Source organism: Ictalurus furcatus, chromosome 24, assembly GCF_023375685.1.
Source record: "Ictalurus furcatus strain D&B chromosome 24, Billie_1.0, whole genome shotgun sequence".
Taxonomy (NCBI): domain Eukaryota; kingdom Metazoa; phylum Chordata; class Actinopteri; order Siluriformes; family Ictaluridae; genus Ictalurus; species Ictalurus furcatus.
In genome coordinates, this window is record NC_071278.1 from 14,763,595 (window position 1) to 14,781,372 (window position 17,778).

The 17,778-nt window shown below is 40.8% G+C and overlaps 2 protein-coding genes across 3 annotated transcripts; one reads left to right on the top strand and one right to left on the bottom strand.

Moving 5' to 3' along the window:
* The first annotated feature begins 605 nt into the window (after nucleotides 1-605).
* On the top strand, nucleotides 606-12,628 carry rbbp4 (retinoblastoma binding protein 4). Of its 2 annotated transcripts, XM_053612746.1 has the most exons (13): nucleotides 607-758; nucleotides 1,033-1,360; nucleotides 1,995-2,142; nucleotides 4,055-4,200; nucleotides 4,298-4,471; nucleotides 6,567-6,682; nucleotides 6,801-6,961; nucleotides 10,041-10,167; nucleotides 10,308-10,385; nucleotides 10,470-10,546; nucleotides 10,650-10,707; nucleotides 10,832-10,942; nucleotides 11,953-12,628. In XM_053612746.1, the coding sequence occupies exons 2-13, from the start codon at nucleotides 1,345-1,347 to the stop codon at nucleotides 12,013-12,015; spliced, it is 1,275 nt and encodes a 424-aa protein (XP_053468721.1). In that variant the 5' UTR covers nucleotides 607-758; nucleotides 1,033-1,344; the 3' UTR covers nucleotides 12,016-12,628. The 2 variants fall into 2 exon arrangements, with proteins under 2 accessions (XP_053468720.1, XP_053468721.1); XM_053612745.1 differs by having other exon boundaries at nucleotides 606-1,360.
* Nucleotides 12,629-12,823: 195 nt separating this feature from the next.
* sync (syncoilin, intermediate filament protein) lies at nucleotides 12,824-17,358 on the bottom strand. The gene is made up of 5 exons (XM_053612744.1): nucleotides 17,214-17,358; nucleotides 15,253-16,010; nucleotides 13,662-14,084; nucleotides 13,380-13,504; nucleotides 12,824-13,294 (listed from the first exon to the last, which is right to left on the bottom strand). The coding sequence occupies exons 2-5, from the start codon at nucleotides 15,994-15,996 to the stop codon at nucleotides 13,237-13,239; spliced, it is 1,350 nt and encodes a 449-aa protein (XP_053468719.1). The 5' UTR covers nucleotides 15,997-16,010; nucleotides 17,214-17,358; the 3' UTR covers nucleotides 12,824-13,236.
* Nucleotides 17,359-17,778: the final 420 nt, after the last annotated feature.

Here is a 17,778-nt window from a genome sequence, read left to right on the forward strand (position 1 = left end):
TAGTGGTGTAAATCATGCACTTTTATTTTATCTGTCAAATGTGCACTGTGTAGGTTATGAAGCTCCTTGTGTAGCCTTCCCTTATGATTTTTTCCTCTTTACAGTAACAAAATTCAAATTCCACAGTAATATTTTAAATAATCACATACTTAATTTGTCATTACATGAATAATACCCACTGGGCAAACTTTATTTTATGAGACAGTGAAAGAATGTTATGGGAAATGTTCCTGAAGGATTAGATTATTGTTAAAAAAAAAAAAAATTGTAGCTACCTAAAAAGCAACCTTTAGCAAATGTTCCTTGTTAGATGTCATATAGCCATAAGATTATAATATTAAACCATAACTTGCTTTGAAGTTCCCAGAACTTATTTGCGAACAGAACTGACATGTTACCACTAGTGAAATGTCGTTCATGAACGATTCGGTCATTTTGAACGAATCTTTAATATGACTCGGGAGCAACGAGTTGTCTCAGAGAGTGATTCGTTCATTTTTGACCGCGCATGCGCAGCAACATCCCCATAGGTTCTGTACCAGAAACAGAAATGATTAGTTCACGTCTGGAGTCTTCAGGATCGAGTCGTTCGTTCATCCGGTCACCGCCGCATAGACAATGCACCATCCCATACAGGAAACGTTATAAACGAACGACCCGAACCCGAAGACTCGAGACGTGAACTAATCATATCTGTTTCCGGGGAACAGACGTGACAAATGTGAGGTGACAAAAGAAAGAACGACTCGGACCAGGAGGTGAACCAACAGACTGCATAGCCTGAAGACCTAATGCTAAGCTATTAATTAATCATTTCTGTTTCTCATAATTCGGCCTTGGTTGCATTAGCCTATAGTTTATTTTATAGTTTATTAAGTACTAGATGTGTCGGGGAATTTAACATGTAACATTTTAATTATATTCTGCTGAAATGAACGAAATGACTCGAAAAGAGATTCGTTCATTTTGCTGAACGAGATTCAAAGATCCGAGTCAGTAAAATGATCCGAACTTCGCATCACTACTTCCCAGAATATCATAAAGAGAGCGTGCTGTCCCGGATGATGCTCTCCCGGATGATGCTCTCTGATTGGTGGAGAGCGTGCGGTCCCGTCTGCTGCTGTCTGATTGGTGGAGAGCGTGCTGTCCCGGCTGCTGCTCTCTGATTGGTGGAGAGCGTGTCCCGACTCCTGTTCTCTGATTGGCGGACATTTTTGCGGTTCCGGCTGTAGTTGGCGCGAACGTGCACGGCAGCGCGAGACAAAGAGCATCCTGCACTCGTCAATGTGGAGTCTCCGTTATCGGACTGTAGGTGTGTAATTACGACTGACTGACTCACTCGGCATGGCTGATAAAGAAGGTAAGCGCTGTTTAAGCAGACTGTATGAATGGTTTGTTTTATATTCTGAGAGATTTATTCAGCTGCTTACTTCCTGAGCTAATGCTGCTAATTGTTAGCCATTTGCGAATCAATACAGGCCGCGCGCGTCCCGCCATATTAATAGCTCACAATATGGCTTCAGTGTTTGTAACTTTTTATAAAGAACTTCATTTGCAGGAGTAAACTGTAGTGTGATGCACTTCGAATTGGGCCGGAAATGAAAGTTATACTCCTGTAAATAGTTGACAGGTTGGCCTGGTGGATGTGGCTCGGTGCCGGTGGTAGGCGGCAGCTATTTGAATGAATTAGCATGCTAGTCTCAGCTAGGTTTATTTCTTATAAGAATAAGTCGTAAATTAAATCATGGTTGTAAACTGCTTAACAGCTTGTGTTTCTGTCCAAATGAATTATTAGAGATGAGTATTTGTATTGGAGTTCATTGTAGAGCTGTGTGTTTACACTGTCTTTAGAAATTCGATTCATCAAGCTTTAATTCTGTCTCTGAAGAGTTGATGTAGAGATATGGATGGAGTGTTTAGGTGTGTGTGTGGCTGAGTTGAAAGTTTGATAGTTCACATGTGGCTTGCTAACTTTTCCATTGTTTGTGTTGCAGCTGCTTTTGATGATGCAGTTGAGGAGAGGGTGATCAATGAAGAGTACAAGATATGGAAGAAAAACACACCTTTCCTCTACGACCTGGTGATGACCCATGCGCTCGAGTGGCCCAGTCTCACAGCACAGTGGCTCCCTGATGTCACCAGGTACTTCAGCCCACTCTCGTACCTGACGTCTCCAGGTGCTTCAGCACACTCCCGTACCTGACGCCACCAGGTGCTTCAGCACACTCCCGTACCTGACGCCACCAGGTGCTTCAGCACACTCCCGTACCTGGCGTCACCAGGTGCTTCAGCACACTCCCGTACCTGGCGTCACCAGGTGCGTCAGCACACTCCCGTACCTGGCGTCACCAGGTGCTTCAGCACACTCCCGTACCTGGCGTCACCAGGTGCTTCAGCACACTCCCGTACCTGGCGTCACCAGGTGCTTCAGCACACTCCCGTACCTGGCGTCACCAGGTGCTTCAGCACACTCCCGTACCTGGCGTCACCAGGTGCTTCAGCACACTCCCGTACCTGGCGTCACCAGGTGCTTCAGCACACTCCCGTACCTGGCGTCACCAGGTGCTTCAGCACACTCCCGTACCTGGCGTCACCAGGTGCTTCAGCACACTCCCGTACCTGGCGTCACCAGGTGCTTCAGCACACTCCCGTACCTGGCGTCACCAGGTGCTTCAGCACACTCCCGTACCTGGCGTCACCAGGTGCTTCAGCACACTCCCATCTGAAGCTCAGGTTCATCTCAAACTTTAGACCTTTTTCATGTGACGAACAGCAAAATACCAGAGTATGAAACATAGCCACTGAAAAAGTTAAGAAAACTGTTTTAAAACCCACACATCGCAGACACCTAACTTTATTAGTTACATTTAGCTGGTATTAGTCGTCTGGATGGCCAAAAGTTGATCACTGTACAGTTTTAAATTCACAGCATTGATATGTATTATGGTATGATTTAAAGTGCTTTCAGTTTCTCAATTACCAGTTATTGTTAATTAACAAAGGAACAAACAACAGACATTGACATTTGTATTGTCCTTTTAAATATCAGTGTTTGCCACAAGCAACATCTGTTCCCTTTTTTCCCCCTGGGGAAAACCAAGACCATTAATGGAAATGGACAGGCATTCGGTTGGACGGGGGATAATTAATATTGTCTGTAGTGGCACGTATGTGTTTGTCAGATGTAATATATAAAATAATGATGCATGAAAATATTAAACACGCAGCAAAAGCATCACTGAAGGTCAGCTCAGTATATCTCGGGCATGCAGTAACAGCGTGCGCTCTGGTGTCAGTTAAAAACCAAACTTTGCGATTGTTCTGTCACAGGGTGTAGAAGTGAAACTCATTGGACTAACAAATTGTCAGTAGCTGTTTGTGTTTAGACTAACGTCAGTACAGATCTTTTCTTTTTTTTTTTTCAGACTTTACATGGACGTAGCGCATAACAAATACCGAGTAGTGATTTCAATTATCAAATACTGATGCTTTAAATGTTTACTGTGTGTTTGATTATCTTTGCACACACCTAAGCTTTTTGTGAATACAGACGTGTGTGTGTGTGCGTATATATATATTTTGATAGCCGGTGCTGGCCGATATTCAGTGATAATTTAAAGCTAATGATCTTACTCGCAGTAACCGTAATGTTTGAGTCAGATTTAGTATGGCAATAGAGAACAGACTGCAGTAATTAGCTTTTATCAACATCAGGACATTTTTGCTAACTTGCTCGAACATTTCTTTACATGACTTTCGTTACAGACCGAACAATATTAGCAGTTTGGCAAAACCGAAAGTAGATGAGTAAAAGTCTCTGACCAGTGTGGATACAGCAGTAGAAATTCATGTTCTCTGTATAAATTTTTTTTTTCTGTCACATCATGACCTGTGTAAATTATGTGTAACGTTTTCTTAACATACCTTAAGAAGAATTACAGTGAAGCGGGGCGACTTTTTTTTTTCTACTTCTGAGCAGCATTACTTTAAGGTTTTGTTCTTTGTTGCATCTGCTATAGAATTAAGAAAAGGTTTGTTGTCCTGTGCTTTGCAGGCCTGAGGGGAAAGATTACAGTGTCCACCGGCTGGTCCTCGGCACCCACACCTCCGATGAGCAAAACCACCTGGTCATTGCCAGTGTTCAGCTGCCCAATGATGATGCCCAGTTCGATGCCTCGCATTACGACAGTGAGAAAGGGGGTAAGAGTGTTTGTGTAATCTGGTGATAAGCTGTTGGGTATTTGATATAAGCATGGGTGTGCAAGTTGTCTATGAAGAGTGTCCTGTTTGCTTTCAGAGTTTGGTGGCTTCGGATCAGTGAGTGGCAAGATTGAGATTGAGATTAAGATTAACCATGAAGGAGAAGTGAACCGGGCCCGCTACATGCCTCAGAACCCCTGCATCATTGCTACCAAGACTCCAACCAGTGATGTGCTGGTCTTTGATTACACCAAACACCCATCCAAACCAGGTATGAACACCTTTTCAGGGGCGATTGTGTAGAATAACCAGTTTATTTCTAACCCCAAAGTCTGTTAAAGTGCTAGTGGAATTAAAATGGGTGATTTAGAGCTTTTTATACAAGTCTCTTGGCTTTATGCTGATTATGCTAAAAATGACATGTTTGTAGATATTCTTAATTTTACTTTAGAGTACAATTTAATTTATGTAGGTATGTGGCCTTACTGTTTTTTTTTGTGCAAGTCTTGTGTTTAAATGTGAGGTCACTGGATGTTTGAGAGTTGGCATAGAATCAAGATATTTCATTCTTGTTTTGGTCTGAATGCTTTAGCTGAGAAAGCAGAAAAGGGATGCTTTTCAGGTGTCTCCCATATTGCTGTAGTGACCTATGAATTTTGTGTCTCAAAACTTTTATTGTGTTGTAGGGCTGCAATTAACTATTATTTTCATAATCGGTTAATCGGCCAATTAATCTTTTGATTAATCAAATGGGGGTGGGACAAACTTTCAGTACCACTGTCTGGAGCTGTGCCAGAGATGTATCTCCCTGCAGTTCTTGCCTGGTTTCCCACTGAAGCTAAGTAGGGTTGAGCCTGGCCAGTACCTGGATGGGAGACCTCCTGGGGAAAACTAAGGTTGTTGCTGGAAGTGGTATTAGTGAGGCCAGCAGGAGGCGTTCACCCTGTGGTCTGTGTGGGGTCTAAGTATAGTTACGGGGACACTATACTGTAAAAATGGAACGGTCTTTCAGATGAGACGTTAAACCGAGGTCCTGACTCTGTGTGATAGTTAAAAATCCCAGGATAATTATTGTAAAAGAGAAGGGGTATAACCCCGGTGTCCCCGGGAATCCTGGCGAAATTCCCCCATTGGGACCTTATCTATCATGGCCCCCTAATAATCCCCTTCTCTGAATTGAGAGAAACATCGCTCTCTCCTCTCCACTAATATCTGGTGTGTGGTGGGGGTTCTGGTGCACTCTGGCTTCCGTCACATCATCCAGGTGGATGCTACAAACTAGTGGCGGTTGAGGAGGGACTACCCCCCCCCCCCCAGTAAAATGTAAAATGCTTTGAGTGTCTAGAAAAGCACTATATAAATCTAACTGTATTACTCTAAAAGTATTATTTCTTCACTTATTTAAAATAAAATCCACAAACCGAGTGTTACAAATATAAATTTCAGACTATGTACGTTGGTCCGTGTTGTGCACAGACCCAACTAATCAATAATGATGATTTTCATAATCGATTATTATCGATTAGTTCTTGCAGCTCTATTATGTTGTATGTCAAATCTTCAGTGTAGCAATTTTTTTATTGAAAATTGATATTCTTTATATGGTGTTCCTGAGCATGAGCATTACTGAACGTATTTTGATGGGAAACTTGTATGTGTGCATCCTACTCCAGCTCAGGTATATGAAATATTGACATGCCCCACCTTTAGGCATGAAAGAGCCAGCAACCAGTAAACAACCAGGATAGTGTGAATAAGTCTATTAGAATATAAAAGAGAACTAATGGAGTTGTTGTGGACTTTATAGTGTATTTGTAACAAGTAACCATGTAACCTTTCTCTGTGTTTTTGAATGTTAAGCTCAGTTTAGTAAGCGATTCAAGCTCTTTACTAGCCAATCTTTGTCTTTTTATTCTCTGGTGTTGATTTTAGATAGGGTGTTGTAGTTTATGACCAACTATTATTTTTTTCAAAGCCTGGAGATCAAAATAAATACCACACCATACCACACTGTTTTATCAAGAGCTAGTGGGCTAGTTGCAGCATCTTAAACTGCATACTGCTAAATTGTAAGCCACTTCACCCGCCATTGGCGTCACTTACTGTTTAGGCATACTGTTTGGTGTGCATTGCACTCGCTCACAGTAGTGAGATGGATCTGTGCAGTGGAAAAACAACACAGTACAGCTCATGTTATTGAGCTGTTATTCCACAAGTAGCTTGCAATGTCGCTTTTTTCTGCCAGAGAATCTTAAACCCACCATTGTGGCTCATCGAGCTTTATGTGAAGTCTGTCATAGCCTTTACGTGTGTGTGTGTGTGTGTGTGTGTGTGTGTGTGTATTCTCTGCTGCCTGTTCTCTGTAGACCCCTCTGGGGAATGCACTCCTGACCTACGATTGAGAGGACATCAGAAAGAGGGCTATGGTCTGTCCTGGAACCCCAACTTAAGCGGCTGCCTGCTCAGTGCCTCTGATGATCATGTAAGACGCATCATTCGTGTTTTCATATCACAGTTGAATATACTGTTGGTCAGATCACGGTATGGTAAAATCTGTACACCTTGTGATGGGCTTATGATTTCCTATTTTATTTTCTAAGACGATCTGTTTGTGGGACATCAGCACAGTACCCAAGGAAGGGAAGATAGTTGATGCTAAGACCATTTTCACTGGTCACACTGCTGTGGTGGAGGATGTGTCCTGGCATCTTCTGCATGAATCACTCTTTGGATCAGTAGCAGATGACCAGAAGCTGATGATGTAAGTTACCTTGGATTCTTTTGAGCATTTACAACCCCTGGCAAAAATGATGGAATCACCACACTTGGAGGACGTTCACCCAGGTTTTTTACTTCGTAGCAAATAAACAAAGCACATATAGAGCATAAAACAATTTTTGTTTAATAGCTGAACATTCTGTCTTTGTGAAGCATACCTCAGACAAGTTAAATGAAGTTAGTTTAATTAATGGCAGAGGAAAGAATTATGGAATCACCTTGTAATTTGTATGTGTAAAACAAATACCAAAAAGTCTAAAAATGCAAATTAGTCTGTAGTTACAGTTTCCACAGATCCTTAAAAAGTCTTAAAATGTCAGTTGTTTTTATTTTAAGGCCTTAATTAGCATTAAAATGTCTTAAATCCACGTTTCAAAGATTTTAAAAATGCAACCGGACAGACACCGTAAAGAAGATTTAGATTTTATTTTTGCTTGCTGCTGTTTCACTCGGTGTGTGTGCGGCTCACCAGTGTTTTAGAGCAGCTCGGTTCACGATAAATGACGCTCCACATGAACTCCGTGTGTGCTGTGAGTTTGAGTCACTTATAACCTGCATTTAGACACAACACGCGCTAGATTCAATTTGGTTTTACGTTAACGTAATCTCAAACATTTTTGTGGGCAGAGGATTACAGCCTTTCACCTGATTGGTAATGAGAAGTGAGTTTAAAAAAATACTATTTCAACTAAACGGAGGACTTCCTGCGGTTTTCCGCCAGAATAAAAGCCACACGGCCTAACGCATAAAAGTGAATTAAGTCAGAAATGTATTATTACGTTTTGTAATAATTATAGCAAAAAGTATATACTATTACTATTGCACTAAATAATATTTAATATTACAAAATAGTAATTCATTTTTTATTTATATATTTTCTTCTATACAAACGTTTATGTGCATTTATAACACTACTTGTTACATTACCCTGCCATTAAATAATCCAAAAAAAAAAAAACCTGTTAAACAATGCTGCGGGGATGATGATGGTAAATGTGACATCTTTTTCTCTTCTTACTGCCGTAATCCATCTCTCTGTTTTTTCCTCTCTTGGAAAGTCATGGAAAGGAAATACTGCATTTTTTTTCTTTCATTGTTTGAGCAAATGGTAATACAAAAAGTATATTTGCTCTGGTCTCCCATGTCCCTCTGTAGAAGTTTACCCTGCTATAGTTTACTTAAACCCAGAAATGGATGTATATGCACGAACACAACCCATTACAGCTGATGTATCGCGTAGCATGATTGAAGTGACGTGCAGGTCTTAAAAATTTTTGGGAATGTCTTGAATGTGGTAATAAAATGTATTACATTCGAAGTGCCGATCGCTGCAGATACCCTGAGTTACAAGAGCGTGCTTACAGACCTTAACCTTGGATTTTTTGAAAGGAAACATGACCCTAACAAGAGTCAATCAGTTGAAACAATGGAAGGGCTTATAAAACTCCTTCAAGAAGGAAATCCAACACTGAGTGTGGCAACAGATGTCGGTTGTTCCCAGTCAGCTGTGTCTAAAATTTGGTGCAAGTATAAACGAAATGGGAACGTTATAAAAGATAACCGTAAGGGTAGACCAAGGAAGACGTCAAAGCGTCAGGATAGAAAACTCGAAGCAATATGCCTTGAAAATAGAAAATGCACAACAAAACACATGGGTGGATACAGGAGTCAATGTTTGTGACAGAAGTGTAAGAAATCAGCTAAATGAAATGGAATTTATGGATAGAAAAGCCATACAAAAACCAGCACTAACACCTAACCAGAAGAAAATCAGGTTACAGTAGGCTAAAGAGATGCAGTCATGGAGTGTGGATGATTTTGGATGAAAGTAACATTCAGTGATGAATCAAGAATCTGCATTGGCCAAGGAGATGATGCTGGAACTTTTGTCTGGTGCCGTTCTAATGAAACGTATAAAGATGACTGTCTGAAAAAGACTATCAGATTTCCACACTCATCTATGATATGGTGTTGCATGTCAGGTAAAGGACCAGGGGAGACCTCAACAGTCAATACACAGGTGTACACTGACATTTTGGACACTTTTCTCATTCCGTCGATAGTTTTGGTGGTGAAGTCATTTTCAGGATGATGATGCATCTTGCCACAGAGGAAAGAGTGTTATGCCTTTCCTGGAGAAAAGCTTTACCAACTCAATGACATGGCCAGCAAACAGTCCGGATCTCAAGCCGATTTAAATTTATGGTGGAAGTGTAAAAAATCAGTCCATGACAAGGCTCCATACTGCAAAGCTGATCCGTCAACCGCTGTTCAAGAAAGTTGGAACCAGCTTGATGGACAATCTTATTTTTCATTAGTGAAGTCCATGTGCTGTCATAAATGTCTGAGGAGGAGCAACAAAGTACTAATTGGGATTTTTTTTTTTTTTTTTTTTTTTTGGGTGATTCCATAATTTTCTCCTCAACCTTGGGTGATTCCATAATTTTTTCCTCTAATTGATCTGGAAAGAAATATCGTGTTTAATTCAAACAATTTAATGAAATTTGTTTGATGTATGTTTCAAGAAGCCAGAATGTTCAGCTATTAAACAAAAATTGTTTTGTCATATCTGTGATTTTGTTTATTTGCTACGAAGTAAAAAATCCGGGTGAACATCCTCCAAGTGTGGTGATTCCATCATTTTTGCCAGAGGTTGTACCAGCATAATTTTATTCAGGGGACCCCACTGGAACCAGGGTTTTTTAAGCCTCTTGAATATCAGAAATATATCTGGATAGAATTATCAACAGATAAATGCACCAAGGACTCGCTTAAGAGATTCAGTTGCACTTGCACAGTTCATTTTAAAGAAGCCTGAAAGACATTATAGCCAACTCTTATACAAGAGTAAATGCATCTGTCTCCAAGCCACAACCAAAACCTGTGTTCAGCATGATCTTGTGCGTGAATCGAAGTAAAGTACAAATGCTATGCAATCCCAGCAAAATGTCTTTTTACTTGGAACAACTGGAATAAATGGGGATTTTGAAAAAGTACTTTTTATTTTTAAAAATTGTCAGTGGTTATGAGAATTCACGTTTATCCTCATTTTTCTGTCTCAGTTGGGATACACGCTCCAACAACACCTCCAAGCCTAGTCATGCAGTGGATGCACACACTGCAGAGGTCAATTGCCTCTCGTTCAATCCTTACAGTGAGTTCATCCTGGCTACTGGATCTGCTGACAAGGTAGGAACGTTAGTGGAAGAGCCTTTCTCTGATCAATATGTAAAGAATGTTTGTTTATTTTTTTTCCTTCACGGATGTTATTCTTAAATAGAAGGTATTTTTTTTAATCCCACCATAAACCGTAAGTCTTTCCTTTATAGACTGTTGCCTTGTGGGACCTCAGGAACCTTAAATTGAAGCTGCATTCATTTGAGTCCCACAAAGACGAAATATTCCAGGTTTGTGAATGGCCTTAAAATTCTCTTGTAACGGCTGCTTCAATCTTGAGTGCACATTTCCCTGACCTTTCAATGTGCCTACAGGTTCAGTGGTCACCTCATAACGAGACCATCCTGGCCTCCAGTGGAACAGACAGACGTCTCAATGTTTGGGACCTCAGGTGAATTTCCTCACTTATTGTCACTCCATTCTTGATTCCTCAAAGCACGAAGATGTTTGCTGTAATCCATCACACTATCGCTCTGATCCTTATTTTTGTGCAGTAAAATTGGCGAGGAACAGTCACCAGAAGATGCAGAAGATGGGCCTCCTGAATTGCTGGTGAGAAGCTGCAAATGCATCATTGATTACGATTTAGTTATTCAGACTTGCATAGATTGTATATGTATCTCTGTGTGTCTGTATGTATGTATGTATGGAATTATTTATTTATTTCTCCTGTCAGTTCATCCATGGTGGGCACACAGCGAAGATCTCTGACTTCTCCTGGAACCCCAATGAGCCGTGGGTGATCTGCTCTGTGTCTGAGGACAACATCATGCAAGTCTGGCAGATGGTGGGTAAATGTGCTCTGCTTTGAAAGCTTGTGTACATGTGTCCGCTGTTAAGGTTTCCAACTAAACCAATATCTCGAAATGGTGCAATGGTTAAAATAAACAGTCAGGCCAATAATTAATTACTGTGTGCTATTTTGGTCATCTGTTTATTTTACAACGTCCATGTGTGTACACATAAGGTGGGGTGGACAAACGGTATCTCCCTAGGCCAACAGTTGCCTGTATATATGCTTTCTTGCTGTTGCTAAAATTCCTACCTTTTGTCAAGATCAGTTCAGTATGTATACGGAAGTGATTGTGTGTGGGGGGGGGGGTGAGAATGGCTTCAGTGCACCTTGGCACAGATATTCTGGAACTGTACTAGATGAAAAAACATGGTTCTCCAAAAATGTACTTTACTAGTGTTCTGGTAGTGGTGGAATGATAGTACAAAATCAGTTGGTTTGGGTTGAAATCTGGTCACTGAAGGCCATAAGAAATGATTTACATAATTTTCATACTCCTCAAACAATTGAATGTGATCACGTGCCCTGTGGATGGTGGTGGGGCCATTACAGCAGAGAGCACTCCCATCAGGATAAATAGGATAAAGGTGATCAGTCAGAAAATCTTTGAATTGATTTGCTGTGACACTTCCCTTAAAGTGAGAAAGTGGACCCAAACTATGCCAGCAAAAATGCCCCCAAAACATAAAAGCCTCTAGCTTTTCTTTAACATTGTTATCCAGTGATCAGACTGAGGTATGCTAAATTTTAACATTAATATGCACTGTGTATTCTGAGTGTAAGCCTATGCACTGCTGGCATGTATTCATTTGCACATGTGTGTACAGGGGAACTGTGAAAAGCTGTTACTGTTGCCTCGTGTAATCTTTTTGTGATCAGGGAACTCCCTTGAAAGAACAGTGCTATCAAGTTCTGTGCAGTGTGTGTGATAAGGATTTGATCGTGTCCGTATATAAAGACGAGAAATCCCTGATTCATTTTGCACTTTTTTTTTTCCCCTACAGGCGGAGAACATCTACAACGATGAGGACCCTGAAGGAGCAGCAGACACGGAGGTCCAGGGATGAAGGACAATGTAGAACTTTCAGCCTCCACCACATCCCACTGTCTCACATGACCATGCTCTTTCCTGTTTTCTGAAGTGGTGAACTGCATCAGTCGCATCTTCAGCCACTCTCATGTACTCAAAATGACGTTTTCTTGAGAGAAAGGGAAAAAAAATGACTCAAAGTATTTCTCTTTAATATGAAAAGTGTATTTTTCTAAGAGAAATTGGTTGCTCTTAATTTTTAATACGGCACATTAAAGCTCTGATCCTTTTTTAATGTTTCTCCCATAGCCTTCACGTTCTAAGGGATTGTCTTGGGTAAAAGGATGTAAAAGTAAAAACAAAAAATGCTTAGGCCCACGTGCTTAATTATCATGGTCAAATTGTGGTGTATCTTCAGTAGGTGACTTAATTTTAGATTTATTTTTACACGGCTGAAAATCAAGTCATTCAAGCAAATGTTACCGTGGGTCCACAGGGTGACTTGTGTACTCTTAATTTTGTACTTTTCCTCAACAATGGTCTGTCATGTTATTGTCTTTAATATTCTAAAATCATTGTGTTTTTTCAGTGTCTTTCTTTATGTCCACACTGTTGTACAGAACATTGAGAATAAACTGTTTTCCGTCAAACTGATTTAGCCATAATAATTATACCATTGGCTCAAACATTTTGATTTATTTAAGTATGTTCATACTGATCGTAATAAAGTGCTTCAGCTGTCTTATTATTGAAGATTATCTAAAGCTGCTCAGTGTGATTCAGACAGCACATTCTGAGTTTTACCATCATGCCCTAATATGTCCATTTTTCTCTCGTGTCTCGTCTTATTTGCGGTCACAAAAACAAGTCAATAGCACTCAGACCGTTGTGTATAAAAGCTTTATTTCCTCCACTCTGACTCACATCCCTGTCAACACTGCAGGTACATCTAGAGACTTCTGAGCTGCTTAAGTGGGCAGATAAAAATCTGGGCAGTCTCCATCACACGTTCCTTTCTGATGTGACATTGCAGAAAGGCTGAGTGGTGCTGGTACATTTCATATTACCTTCTGCCTGCTTTGGAATATTTATAAAGGGCACCCACATGCATGTTTATGCTGTTACAATTATGGCAGCGCACTGAGAGATTATTTACATTTAAGAATTAAACAATCAGACCATACTGTAGAAACACAAAAAAGAATTTCTACCACTAATACTAAACTGTGCAGCGTTAGGGCATATTCGTCTTTAGCGATCAGGTTTTCTCTTCCATCTTTAGGGTCTGCTGTGGATGTTGTCCCTCTATGCTCTCTCTGTATAATAGAAAATACAACATATATCTTGTAATTTGTCTTATAATTTGCGAATTACATCTTTTACATGGATGATAACACTTGCCTATAGAAGTATAGCTGCTGGGTCAGACTGTTCTTGAGTTCCTCGAGCTCTTTTATCTTATTTATCTGTATCCGAAGTTCAGTTTTCAGTTCTCGGCTGTTCTCCTCTAGGTGGTCTATTGTTACCTGGGGGGAAAAAGCATGTGGCTTTAGCACATTATAATTTAAGATCATTATAGTTAAACTGTTGGTTCAGGAGAGCTATATGACTCAACTATTTGTCTCAACACCTATCGAAAGTGTAGGCTTATTTGAAATGTTGTATATAGACTCGATTACATACACGGTATTGCTCCACATTTTCCTTTCTTTGCTTCTCCATCAGATGGATGCGCTCCTCCAGTCGGGCCCTCTCTAATCCCAGCCTCTGCTCTTCCTCTTTCAGGGGCCCCAGCTGTGCTTTCAGATCTTGACACTGCTCCCTGTACTTTATTAAAGCATCAGCGCTGCTTTGTCGTCTCTTTAGTAATGCCACCAGTCTGGGTTCATACCACTCCTCCAGTGCTTTGATTCCACCCTGCAGGTACTGCTGTAGGTCGAGGGACGCACGTCTGCTTTGGGACAGGTACGAGTGTGTCTTGTCCTTGCTGGATTCCTGGGTCATGTTGTCCATCTGATTTTGTAAGGCCTGCACTTGGCTTTGGTGTTCAGAGTTAAGCTGATTAATGACTTCAATCAACTTCTCAAAAAAGGCCTTCATCTCATCCTGATTGAAGAGGACAATGCAGCATTAGACATTGTGAATTGCTATGAAAGGTATAGGGAGCATGGGATATTTAAAAATGTGTATTAGGTGAGTGCATCAATATTTAAGTGCAATTGCATACTATACTAGGGCACTTAAAAATCCTTCTAGCACTCTAAAGGGTTTTTTGGTTTGCCCCTATGAGGAGCCAATCTTAAAGATTCTATGTAGAAGCATACAACAAAATATTTCCCGTCCAAAAAGGTTTCCAAGTAGAGCCTCATTAGAAAGTTAAACCCTTGTAGAATAAAAGTGAAATCTACAACCCTTAAACGTTTTCCATAACATTAAAACCACCTGCCTAATATTGTGCATGTCCCCCTTGTACCATAAACACCGCTGACCCGTCAAGGTATGGACTCCACGAGACCTCTGAAAGTATGCTGTGATATCTGGCACCAAAAACGTTTGCAGCAGATCCCATGGATCAGACTTTTTTGTCTGGCACATACCACAGATGCTCAATCAGATTGAGATCTGGTGCCATCTCTTCCCCGCATAAGCAATGCAGACGCACCAGGCCATCCACATGATATAAAAGAACACATGATTTATCAGACCAGGCCAGCTATGCAGCCCCATACACAGCAAACTGGGATGCCTGTGTGTTCAGCCAGCATTAACTTTTTCAGCAATTTGTGCTACAGTAACTCTTTTGTGGGATCAGACCAGATGGGATAGCCTTTGATCCCCACACGCTTCAATGATCCATGGATGCCCATTAGCCTGTCACCGGTTCACTGGTTGTCCTTCCTTGCACTACAGGACCTGACCTGGAGATTCTCTGACCCAGTCGTCAATCCATCACAATGTGGCCCTTGTCAAAGTCACTCAGATCCTCATACTTGTTCATTTTTCCTGCTTCCAACACATCAACTTTGAGAATTGAAATCGACTTTTTCTTGCTGCCTAATATATCCCACCCCTAGACAGGTGCCATTGAAATGAGAATCAATGTTATTCACTCTTCACCTGTCAGTGGTTTGAATGTTATGGCTGATCGGTTGTGTGTGTGTGTGTGTGTTTGTGTATATAATATATACATACATACATACATACATATACACACATATTTATGTATATAAACATTTATAACATATATAACATTTAAAACATATATAGCATTTACCTGTTCTTCATTTAGCTGCTCCACTTCTTTCTGCTGTATGACCAAGGTCATCTGGCTCTGTGCACAATCTCTGGCAGCAACAAACAAGCGTCTCTTGAAGAGTCGCATCTCGTCCAGTAGATTCTGTCTCTGCAGCTTGGCCTTGGACAGGAGCTTCTGGGCCTCCTCCAGCTCACTTCTTAAGGCATGAGTCTCCTCCTCCATGGGCTTCTCCAGCTCCAGAAGTTCCTGCACCAGCTCCTCTTTCCTGTGCTCCAGTCGTCTCACCTCCTCAATGCAGCTCTCAAATGTTGTCCCCAGCTCCTTTAGTTCCATGGATGCAGACAGTTCTGGTCCTGTTTCAACAGTGATGTCTTCGGGCTCGAATACTGCCATAGATTCTGCTGTGTCTGAAATATAGTCTTCATAATCGCCACTATCCTTGAAGCAATTTGTTACTAAACTGTTCTCTCTTTCGTCGAAGAAAGCCGGTAGAGTAGATTTGGTCTCATGGGTGGCTTCAAATTCCTCTAACTGTACCAGCATCTGTCTCATAAGTACATTAAATTCAGCATTCAAAGTTTCCTGACATTTTTGTGAATAGGTCATGGAATCATCAGGAAGAGCAAGGGCAGCCTCGATCTCTTCCAAGCAATCTTCAAAGTATTCTTCTTCATCTTCCTGAATAAATAATGGTTCGTGCTTTTCCTTGAGCTCGGACAGAGACCCACAGGGTTCCTCCAAGTCAATGTCTTCTTCAGCCATGTTCAGTTTATTACCTGTGGATAAATATTTTTTTATTTTTTTGCGCTGAATTATAGGCTATATCATAATTTAGACGTTTACATACAGGTACATTCTTAAATAAAAGTTAATCCTAAAGAGATTTTTGGTCTGTCCCTTTAGGAACTTTTTTGTAGAACCTTACAACAGAGGGTTTCCCCAAGTAGAATCCCATTACAAAGCTTAGCGCTATTAATTATCCAAAGAAACATGTGAGATGTGTCGAACTTGTTATGAGAAGACTTGTTTTTGACTTGTTCCCTTAGCAACCATTCCTGCTTGGTTCTCAGCGATGAGAGAGATCTTGTTGAACAACATTAATGTTTGGATGGATTGTGAGTACATGGATAAGGACACAAGGCTGAGGGGAATCTAAGCTCTGAGAGGCATGTGGGTCATTTAGCAGCAGCTGCACAAGCCTAATGAACAGCTGATTGATGATAAGCCTACAGACATAAATGCAGTACTGAGCAAAGCTCAGATGAAAATCTTTCAAATTATTTGAAATGTAATTTTAGCTATTTTACATACTGTTATGTGTGGTCCATTATCACAATATACATCCATTTATTTGGGAGGTGATGCATCTTTACAGATGATGCATGCTGAAGTTCTCATCGGTATGGCCCATATAGCCCAGTGACACACGCTTGAACCTCAATTCCAGCTTTAGGGTATATGGCTGCACTCTTTTCTATGTGTTCCCTTGGGAGAAAATGTGATATTACTGATATGATACCCTAAATGGTCCGAGAGAACACATCCCTGGTAAATGGGGTCAGTAGGTACATCAGCGGACTCAGTGGGACCTCAGAAAGAGCAGCTGCCAGCCACGGACACAGGCATTGCACATTCCACAAGCGGCACACTTGCAAAACGTCCAGCACAAACAACCGCCCATGATCACTTTATTATGAGGAACATCTGAAATGTACATTTAATTCTTCCATTGTCTGTTTCTTCCCTGGTGCATCAACAACATATCAAACAGATCTGCAGTAATAACATTTGCTTGAACAAATTTGTCCTAGCTTGAAATTGGCCAAACTTTCATTCAGATCCTTAAAAGGTCAAACGTTAAGCTCTTGCACGATTGTAACTACACTGTGTCAGTGCTACACAATTACTTATATACTACAATGACCTAGATTCATTCAAATGTATTTTGTATAAAATAAGCTAACATGTCAGGTACTCACCACAGTCATTAAGTTTCTTTCCCCCCACAGTCTCAGAGCAAGATTCAAGTAGTGAGAAAGAGCCAGTAGAAGTCAGAAAGTAAGGGAGAGACACAGGACATCTGGTTTCTTTCTCCCAGACTGCCGAGTCACCCAGGCAACGTAGGCTCTGTTTACATTTATGAATAAACAGTAGGAGGGACGAAATATGAGCCAGTTAAACATAGAGCAAACATATTAATCTGAGCATGTACAAAGAGGTCCACTGGGAGCTGACCAGCTGACATGAACCAATGAGGCTCCAGAAAGAGCATTTTATGTAAATAAATGTCAGCAACCAATTTAAAGTGTATTGTTCATGACAAAGCAGAAGTATCAAATGGGATTTGCAAGAGGGCAGTCAGATAAATGTGACACTACCATGTCCGGGGAAAAACAAAGGAAGAGCTGGCTGCAAATCTGTGGCTGTGTTCAAAACATCATACTGTTGTACCAACTACTACATCGAGATCTTCTGCTACCTCTGTTAATGTGAAGTAAGCTTCACTGACTAGCCTTTGACTTGACTCTTGAATAATCCTAAACA